This window comes from Juglans regia, chromosome 14, assembly GCF_001411555.2.
Source record: "Juglans regia cultivar Chandler chromosome 14, Walnut 2.0, whole genome shotgun sequence".
Classification (NCBI taxonomy): Eukaryota; Viridiplantae; Streptophyta; class Magnoliopsida; order Fagales; family Juglandaceae; genus Juglans; species Juglans regia.
Window position 1 is genome coordinate 10298948 of NC_049914.1, and position 10935 is coordinate 10309882.

Below are 10935 nucleotides of genomic sequence, written 5' to 3' on the forward strand. Positions count from 1 at the left end.
GAAATACTTAGAAAATGAAACAATCAATTAAGGAGCAAATCATAGATGAAAAAAACAGAAACAATTAAAAATGCAGGTTGACGTTGATAATTCAGGCATTAGCAAGGGATGATGTCGGTGCATTGGCTGGAGTTCAACTTTCCCACCACTTAACAAGATCTTCTAGAATCATTGCATGCACGACGTTGGTGTCCTGCATCATTTTGGTTTCAAGTTGCATGAGATTAAAGTCAACTGAGTTGTTAACTATCAAACCTCAACTTCATTTATTATATTCTAAAAATTTTATGGCAAAGTCATGATGATTCGATTAAGATAGTTGAAGGGTGCATGGTTTTATTCTTTTTACATGTGCAAATAAAACATTTTTTAAATCAAAACACCAAACTTGCATTAATCACATACGTAATCAATGCCTTGTTCATCAGCAAAACCTATGGGCTGAACACGTGGGAGAACAAGCTCAAGTACTTCTTCTCTGTCCAATTGACCGATTCCATATGATCAACACGTAAGTGCGTGTTCTTGAGTAAGATTTAACACCGACAATGAGAGTATTGTATATAATTTAATTTTTTTTTATTGCCATTTGATGAGTCAAATATGTTAATTATTTAAAAATACTAAAGTGAATCGAAAGTTAGGGAGGTTTGGATAAAAAAAAAATATTTTAACTCATCTCATCTCATATAATTATTATAATTTTTCTAAATTTTCACATAAAATACAATAAATAATTCAATTTTTTTAAATACCAAAATAATAATAATATTAAAAAATAATATTCTAACAATATTTTATTCAACTTTCATCTTAACTCATATCATTTCAATTCACTATCCAAACCTCTCCTAATAAGTTATATTTTGTAAATGCATGTCACAATGCGAAAAGGATTTCCATAAGATTATTATTCCAATTTGAGAGTCTCAAGCGAGAAAGAGAGATATAAAATGAATTTCCCAATATTTATTGAGTATTTGATGGTGTTCAAAAAATTAAAACAGAGAGCAATAAATATTGTAAGACAAACGTGATGTGTTTATTTTTCTTTCATTTAAGATCTTCAAGTTCAGATGAAAAACTCAGGAAACTTACTTCATCGGGGCATACACTGTGATTTAGCTGGCCTACATCTGCTGTGAGATTGCTTCCTTGTTTTCTTTCTTCACCTCAATAAAAGATGGACGATCCCTTGATTTCCCAAATTTTGGGGCACATAAGATAAGGGAAACATGCAACTAGCTATATGAATGCATGTCACAATGTCATGTGCGCAAAGAAAGCATAGCCTAAAGATGATGACTATGCAATCTAGGACACTAGGTTATGCCAACATCTTGTTTTTAATTTATACTTTAAAATTTACATTATGTTTATTGCATCATGTTTTTATCTCATATATATACATTCATCCAAATAAGTACATGCATATATATATATATATATATATATCTCTACTCTCGACACAAAAAGAGGCAAGTTTTCGATAATGTATTGCGGAGTCGTGCTTAAAGCTTATCTCGATATGATGGTTTCTGTTGTGGTGTGGTCATCTGTACCCAATGGATGATCTAAGCGGTAGAGTAAATTTATGGCATAAATTTTGGCATTTGCTTTGGGTTTACATTTCTCCTTTTTTTTTTCTTGTTTTTCAATTCTCTATATGTGTCCTTTACTCTCCCTTTCTATGGTTTTTTAACCTAAAAGTGCTCGTCTAGGCGTGAGTACCTCCGTGAGCACATCCGCAAGTATCAAGGAAAGGTAAAGTGCCCCCATGGAGAGTCGCAACCCAGATTAGCACCAAGGAAGCAAAAGTGTTTGTATCCTCCATAAGCAATGTGAAGAAGTATGAAGCTCGCCACCTTATAGAGTATTGTAGAAAGACAAAGTGCTCGCTCCTCAAGCCAAGAGAGCAAAAGTGCTCGCCATTTGAGCAATTACTACGAAGAATAAAAGTGATTAGACCCAAGCGAGTATCAGGAAGAGCAAAATTGATTCCATGCGAGTACACTTATCAAAAGTATTTATCTTCCAAGCGAGAGTCAAGGAGAGCAAAAGTGGTCGCCCCCAAGCGAACACTACAGAGAGTAGATGGACTTTCCGAAACTAACTATTGAAGTAGAGTCTACAATAAAACATAAGTTATCAATGTAAAGTGCCTAGGCTTCAGCAAGCAACCTGTATGTTGTACAATGCTCTGCACCTTGGAGAGTAATGTAAAGTGCTTGCTCTCCAAGCAAGCATCTGGGAGAGTCAAAGTCCTCGATCACACGAGCATTATAGAAAACAAAAGTGCTCACTTTTAGGCGAGCACCACGGAGAATCAAATTGCTTGACCTCAAGCAAACATTCAAGAGCAAAAGTGCTCGTGACATGAGTGAGCATGCCAGAGAGCAAGAATGCTCGGGAGAGCACCACGTGGAGTAAAAGAGCTTCATAAACCTAATTATTGAAAGAAAGTAGACGAAAAGCCATATGTTACTAATGTAAGGTGCCTGGCCTTCGATGAGACACTGGAAAATAATTATAACCTTCTTTTAATAATTAATATATTACGATGCTTAAAAGATGTGATAAAATGAATGAAAAATACTATTTATACTTAAGAAAAACTTACAAAAAACTTACTTCTCCACATATCAATTATTGATATAAATAAAAACTACTCAAAATGAATTTTATAAATAAAAATATAAATATACATAATACTACTCAAAATGAATTGCATCTTAAATTTTATAAATAAAATGAATCGCATCTTAAAAACAAAACTAATAAAATGAATTTTATAAATAAAAATAAAAATAAAAATTATAAGTATAGGTAATACCACTCAATATGAATCGCATCTTAAATTTCGTTTTCATGGCTAATTAATATTTCGCCCAAAGTCAATGACATGCCAAACATTCAGCTTAAAGATGAATTACCTAACTAGCTATCAATTTCTTTGCCTAATCTGTGATTATAGGGTAGGGCTGATCCCACTTATTATTTTTTATTTTATTTTATTATTATTGAACTAATTAAATTGTTCTACTTAACATCTATACATTACATACTTATTATAAAAAAAATAAATTAAAATAAATATAATGTGTGGTAAGTGAAAATGATAAGTAAAATTATTCATCTCTTAAATTCACTTCTCGAATCGCCTCAAACATTCAACCATCAGGATTTATATATACATAATAAAATTTTATTCAACTTGCACTCTTCCCAATATTTCAAAAGTTTTTATGAAAAAATTATACATCCAGCTATTCGTGTTAGAGTATTTTTATTAGATTAGCTAAAAGTTAAATTCATTGAAGATTTAGTTATTAAATCATAAAATGTGATCACATTAGAATTGCTAAATTTCAAGTTATTGGAATTTAGCTACAGTCACTTCTAAAATTATTTTTAAATTTGAAATGAACTATTCATTCATCAAATACATTTTATATTAGTTATTTCTCTCTCCCTTTTATATCAATTATTTATCTCTCACTTTTAAATGACAATTGAAAAAATATAATTAGAATATGATTACTAACTAATATATAATATTATGAATAGTAAAATATGATAAAATAAAATAAATTCATAATTAAAAAAATTAAAATATTTTTAAAATTATTAATTACTCATTACTATATAATGAATAAATGAATAGTACGTCCAATGTGGAGATTTGATGTGAATAACTAAAGCCAAATTTTTTTTGAATGTGAGAGGAGGGTTTCGAACTCCCGACCTTCTTTTTGAAGATTGAGATTTATGCCTATCAAGTCACAGAACTTTAACTTATAGCACGTTAATTTGTGAGAGAATTCATAAGTTCCTTGGCAGCTGGTCAAATCTTTTGTTTTACTAATGGCATGCACGTACATAGAATTATCTGCCCAAAATAGGAAAATGCATGCACGTTGAAGAACTTAATATTTTCATATCCAAAACTCAATAATTGAATAATCTTCTTTAGATTTTTTCATTCATGTAACATACTTGCATGCAGTTACAATACATAGTTTTTTGTAATTCTCTTCTCTAATATGTTGTTTCCTAGCTTGTACGTAGAATTATATGCATCACCTATGAAAATATATAGGAACTGTGGACGTACATGAAGTACTTGATCTCCCTCTATTTATCACTGCAAATTGACCGATGGCGTAAGCTTATAAGAATTAAAACTACTTACGATCGACCTAATTACCATCTCCTTTACTATTATAAACGAAGAATAAACAAATTAATTAAATTACATCCCAATTGATAATACAGACATATCATGATCAATTCATTATAACCTGCATAGATAACACATTAACGTCGTAGTGATCATGACATTACAAACATATATATATATATATATGAACTAAAACTCACAACTTGATCACGGCTATATCTTACTTGCTATATATTATAAAGGAAGAATTAACAAACCAATTAAATCCCATCTTCGTTGATAAAACAGACATTTTATGATCAATCATAACCGTAGATAGATCAATCGTCTTCAACTCCCATCTGTCTCCTCCCCAAACAAACTTTCTTGTGGGGCCTCTTTTTTTGCGACTATCAAATTGTCAAGGGCATGATACCAACTACTCCCTAAGCATCTCTCTCTCTCTCTCTCTCTCTCTCCCTTTTTTTCAACACCTAAAAAGCTAGGTGAATGAATAAAGGTTATAATATTAAAGATCAAAAACAATACCATTAGTCTATTATATAATTGGCGTCTTTGGCAAGCAAAGTTAAATTTACGTTACTTATATGGCACTGATCTAATCTCATTCTATTGACGTAATTAATGATTAATTAATCTAATGATCACTATCAAATTCTATTGTGTCAATAAAGTGCCACAATTGTGAGATAATAACATAATTTTTGTACATTTTCATATTAGCATATCATGATCTTCGCATGCATCCGAAAGATCATCAGGGTTCCTCATGATCTACTTGTTATTGATCAAAGATAATTTCGCTAAATTAAATTTATCATCCATATGTTACTTCAAAGGATACTCCCAACACCTAGTTGTCTAGCTCATCTCAACCCAAGAGTAGGGTTGGCCGAATCTACCATAAAACCTGTTGAAACTTACAAAACCTTCAATATTTAAACTTGCATGACACATATAAACTTCAAACTTAACAAAAGACTTCTTCTCGTTTCTAACATGTTTGATTATTTAGATATAGAGAAATTACTTGTACAAACTCTAAATAGACAAGACACATATAAGTTCTTATAAAAAAGTGGATCCCACCTAAAAAAAAAATCTAAAAAAAAATTATTTTTTATTAATAGGACCTATTTTTTTACAAAAAAATTATAAGAAATTTGTCTATTTGAGATTCTAATATTAATGACACTTGCAAAGAAGTAGAACATGACAGCTCTTTGCATTGGTGTTATGTATAGAACAAAACGCGTCCTAACGTTTAGTTTCATGACAACAGAATTTTTGTACTTTATCTTTTGAAAGCGATTTAGGGGAAAGAGAGATATTGGAGGACCATACATTAATCATACATCCGTCTTTATATAACAGCTAGCGTTTTAGAGGTCAAATGTACATGATTAATTAAAAGACAAAGCCACCATCACTGAATATATTTCATTCCATTAATATGAATCTTCCTACATATGCACATAAATTGATATGAAGAGTACGTGAATAGTATACTAAAATTGAGTTGTTGACAAGCTTGACTTGTTTAATTGAATTTTGTTATATACAGTCATTTTTATGTATTTCTTACATATTCCATTGATATGATTGGTCAAATGAGTTATTTTATATTAAAAAATAATAATACAGTCAATCACATTAGTAAAGTATACAAAAAGTACATAAAAATAATTGTACATAAAATTTTTATGTTTTAATTACGTGGATTGGATCAAGATTGAAACATATATATATATATATATGCTCATACTTGAGTGGCCAATATATATATATATATATATATAATTTATTTACAAGCCTTTCTTTTTACACTCAATATATCGTTGATGTGGAAGCGTTTCACATTAATTATATTAAAAAATTATTTATGTTTTGAATTTTTAATTGCAAATAAATTTTAATATATATGATCGGTATTAAAAATTAATTTTCCCACTTAAATTCAGACAATTAAAAGTTATGTTATGGTAGTGGCTGTATCATTATTTCATTTTCCTTCCCCCTTCACAAACGCGTCTTTAGATTCTTAAGTTAGTTCCATGAGAACAAAGTTTTTCTTTATTTTTTTCCTTTGCATGTAGAGGAACGCGACTTCGGGGAAGGGGATAGGGAGGGCCACACGATCTGTCCTGCGTTGGTAAATTGATACACTGAAGGGATTAGAATTACGTGGAGACAAACAGCTTGCTTTTCAGACTGGGTTGATAGACATAACTCGCACCCGTCATTTAGTAAAGTAAAATACCTGACTGCTGCTTTCCCTTTCCCACCAGCATTAAAATTTACTCCTTAATTCATTTTGTCACCTTTTTTTCCCTTATTTCTAGTTTCTCCCGAAAAAGATAAGAGATTCATCAATCACAAATTATTCACAATTCCACAGACAAGACTAGGGACACCCTCCTATATTAGCCGGTTTCCTCTTATTCAATCTCGTTCCAGCACCTCCTTGACTCTGTTTTGCTCATTAGTTTTTGTTTGATATCTGTTTCCATTAATTTATTACATGAAATAATCTACGAGCCTGTCAATATTGGAAGCTGGCACCAGGTTCTAACCAGCTGGTGCTTTACAAGATTTGTGCGCAATATTTGTCTGTTCCTCTTATTTGCATTTAAATCCTTTTGAGAACTTCAAAAGGGTAACTCAGATTTGCTTTCTGCTCTGGGATTACACATCTGGGTGTCTCTCTTGGAGCTCACATGATCCGAAAGGTGCCAACTTTTCTCTTTCTTGTTCAGTTTGTTTCATATGTGTTTTTATTTCGATGGTGTTTGTGAGTCTTTGTATCGCTCTTCCTGTACAAGAACCCGGGATTTCATTCAAAACCTAGCTTAAAGAAAGCCTCTATCTTTGTTCTTTAATAAACTTTCGCTGTTTATCGTGATGGGTAGCAGAAAACACGAGTTGTTAATCTGGGTTTTATCAATTTTGTCCCTGACATGCTTTTCAAGTGGATTTAATCCTGTAGACAGTTACCTAGTAAACTGTGGATCATCCACCAATACTTCAATAGGTGACCGTGTGTTCGTTGCCGATAACTTGGCTTCAAATTTGCTGTCAACCCCTCAAGATATTCTTGCCGAAACCTCTTCAAAACCATTCACTTTCTCTGAAGATTCAGCGCTGTATCAGACAGCAAGAGTCTTTACTGGATCCTCAAAATACACGTTTTCGATCCGCCAGAGTGGGAGGCTGTGGATCCGCCTCTATTTCTACCCATTCGTATATAATACTTACAATATGAGTGCGGCAAAATTTTCTGTTTCAACTCAAGACCATGTCCTTCTGAGCAATTTCGGTGTTAAAAACACTTCTATCCTCAAAGAATTTTCATTAAATGTGACATCAAACATACTTGTAATCACCTTCACACCTTTGGACAATTCAATCGCTTTCTTAAATGCCATAGAAGTGGTTTCGGTCCCTGATGGGCTTATTAATACCAATGATGCCGACACTGTTAATTCGCCAACAAGGTTCCATGGGTTGTTGCCTCTAGCACTTGAGACGGTATGGAGGGTGAACATGGGTGGACCAAAAGTCACCTTTGATAATGATACACTTTGGCGAACTTGGGTTCCAGATCAAAGTTTTTTACTACAAGAAAACTTTGCCAAAAATATCTCAAATATTGCAGCTGTTCGGTACGTTGACGGTGGGGCAACAGAAGATATAGCTCCACCCACTGTCTATGGTACTGCCACAGAGATGAACTCATCAGGTGATCCTAACAGCAACTTCAATATTAGCTGGGAGTTCAATGTGGATCCGGGATTTCAGTACCTTGTTCGGTTTCACTTTTGTGATATTGTAAGTAAAGGTCTTCACGAGCTCTACTTCAATGTTTACATCGACTCATGGGTTGTTCTTAGGGACGTTGATCTGACTACTTATTCCTTCAACACCTTGGGTGCTGCATTTTATATGGATTTTGTTACATCGTCAGCTGTTAGCAGAAAGCTCCGTGTAAGTATTGGCCCATCTACTCTAAGTGATACTTACCCCAATGCGATCCTAAATGGGCTGGAGATCATGAAAATGAACAATTCTATGGGCAGTCTGAGTGCAGCAGCCTCTATGATTATTCCTTCAGATTCAAGTTCAAAGAAAAATGTTGGTGTGATAGTAGGTGTAAGCATTGGGGCCTTCATTACAGTTGTATTAGCTGTAATTCTCTTTGTGTTGTGCCGAAAAGGAAAAAAACTGGCGCTTCAAAGAAATTCAAAGACATGGGTTCCGATAACCATCAATGGAGGAAATTCTCAATCCATGGGAAGTAAATACTCTGGTGGAACGACTGCTAGTGCTATTTCTAACTATGGCTATCGCATTCCTTTTGCAGCAGTTCAAGAAGCTACAAACAACTTTGATGAGAGTTGGGTTATTGGGATTGGTGGTTTCGGGAAAGTGTACAAAGGCGTTTTAAGCAATGGTACGAAAGTGGCAGTTAAGAGAGGAAATCCTCGGTCCCAACAGGGACTTGCAGAGTTTCAAACTGAAATCGAGATGCTGTCTCAGTTCCGCCATCGCCATCTTGTTTCGTTGATTGGATACTGTGACGAAAAGAATGAGATGATCTTGGTTTATGAATATATGGAGAATGGGACCCTCAAGAGTCATCTTTACGGTTCAGGTCTTCCCAACTTGAGTTGGAAGCAGAGGCTTGAGATATGCATTGGATCAGCTCGAGGACTCCATTACCTCCACACAGGATATGCAAAAGCAGTTATTCACCGCGATGTAAAGTCTGCTAATATCTTGCTTGATGAGAATCTCATGGCAAAAGTTGCTGATTTTGGGCTCTCAAAGACAGGACCTGAAATTGACCAGACTCATGTCAGTACAGCAGTGAAAGGAAGTTTTGGGTATCTTGATCCAGAATATTTCAGAAGGCAACAACTGACGGAGAAGTCAGATGTGTATTCATTTGGTGTGGTTTTATTTGAAGTTCTTTGTGCAAGGCCTGTGATAGATCCATCCCTTCCAAGGGAAATGGTGAACTTAGCTGAATGGGCAATGAAATGGCAAAATAGAGGGCAGTTGGAACAGATAATAGATTCTACTCTAGTGGGAAAAGTTAGACCAGATTCTCTAAGGAAGTTTGGAGAGACTGCTGAGAAATGCTTGGCTGACTTTGGTGTTGATAGGCCCGCTATGGGAGATGTCTTATGGAATCTCGAATATGCTCTTCAACTTCAAGAGGCAGTTACTGATGGTGATCCTGAAGAAAACAGTACTAATATGATTGGTGAACTCTCTCCACAAGTGAACAATTTCAGTGGCAGCAGTACTAATGTTTCTGCTACCCAGTTTGGTGTGTCAGTCGTGGATGATCTTTCAGGTGTTTCCATGAGTAGGGTGTTCTCACAGCTGGTGAAGTCTGAGGGTAGGTGACAGTGTGAGATGGTGTACTCTGTGCCCTGTGATTTCAGCAACTTTCTAATAAGATTTTTGGGTCTTTTTCTTCTGAGGGACAACTGTTTGCGAAATTACGGTAGATAGGGGGTTATCTTGATTCTGTTATCCATAAAATGAGACCCAGTATCTCATTGTACAATATTTGGGTTTTGTTTGATTACTAGAAAATCCAAAGGGGTACTCTGCTCCTAATCTATAGTGCTCAAAATGTTTATAGAGGTGTCCTTGGTGGAGTGCTGCAATCAAACTACCATGAGCATTGTTAGTTTTATTTTGTACAGAAGGGCCGGTGGTTCAAGTGAGTTTTAGCAGTTTGTAAGAATGTTGCAGCTTCGTTGTCAAGCAGTGTACGTGTTTATCTTTTTTTTATTTGTATCAAGTAACATGGTTAACAAAACATTTACCATTATTACTACTAGTGTTTTTGTCGAGTGATTCAGGTGTAACAAGATAATAAATAAACAATTACCATTAACACTGCTAAATCAGGGCAACATATGAACTTGTAAAGTTCAAAAGTTGTCGTGGGGAAAAATTGCAGGTCTGGTAACTGGTAAGGTGAATTCGGCATCTCTGATGAAGAAAGCTACTCTCTATGATGCCATATTGTCATGTTGGTTTGATGGACTGGAGTTTATGAGGGATTTATTCCAAAAATCTCTGCAGTTGTAGCAGAGGCAGATCTCAACAAGAAGCAGATGCTTATGCTAATTGTTGCCGTTATTTGTTCATAAGCATTTAAAAATAAAATAGAACTGATCTTTTAAGGAACTTTTTTTTTTTTGGAGGCGGGAGGAGGTGTTTCTTTCTTCAAACAAAAAACATGGGTTGCAAAAAACAGAACAGAACAGAACAGCAAGCATTGGAAGTTATCTATAATCCATCATCACATCGGAGCTTATCTACTTTTGCCACAATCATTAACAGGATGCTGCAACCCGCTAACCGGCCTGTGGTTCACTCTATTAATGAGTTAATGAGCATGAACAAAACAAAACTAAAAAAAGCCCCATCAATCTGCATTTAACATAGCTGCATTAACTTTCCTTCAGCTTAATCATTGTATAAATTGAAACTGAACTTGATTTGCACTCTTAAATTATCTTTTAAAATCTGACTTTTAAGATCTTGTCATGTGTCATATTTTCATATCTTAATCGAATATATATACCAATTTTCCAAATTAGTTTCACTCTCTTTCTCTTATCGCAGCCGCTATACCAGTAAATATAGACCACTCTTTCTTGGGTGCGTGTGGTGAGACGTGAAAGCAATAAAGAGCAGAAATATTTGGCAAACGCACTCCTGTGCCTATAGGG

The 10935-nt window shown here is 34.3% G+C and overlaps 1 protein-coding gene across 1 annotated transcript; it reads left to right on the forward strand.

Moving 5' to 3' along the window:
• The first annotated feature begins 6497 nt into the window (after window positions 1-6497).
• LOC108993962 (receptor-like protein kinase HERK 1) lies at window positions 6498-10091 on the forward strand. The gene has a single exon (XM_018969032.2). The coding sequence runs from the start codon at window positions 7082-7084 to the stop codon at window positions 9590-9592; it is 2511 nt and encodes an 836-aa protein (XP_018824577.2). The 5' UTR covers window positions 6498-7081; the 3' UTR covers window positions 9593-10091.
• Window positions 10092-10935: the final 844 nt, after the last annotated feature.

Excerpts from the sequence above, each read along its gene's own strand:
- LOC108993962 (XM_018969032.2), top strand. The coding sequence starts at position 7,082 with ATGGGTAGCAGAAAACACGAGTTGTTAATCTGGGTTTTATCAATTTTG.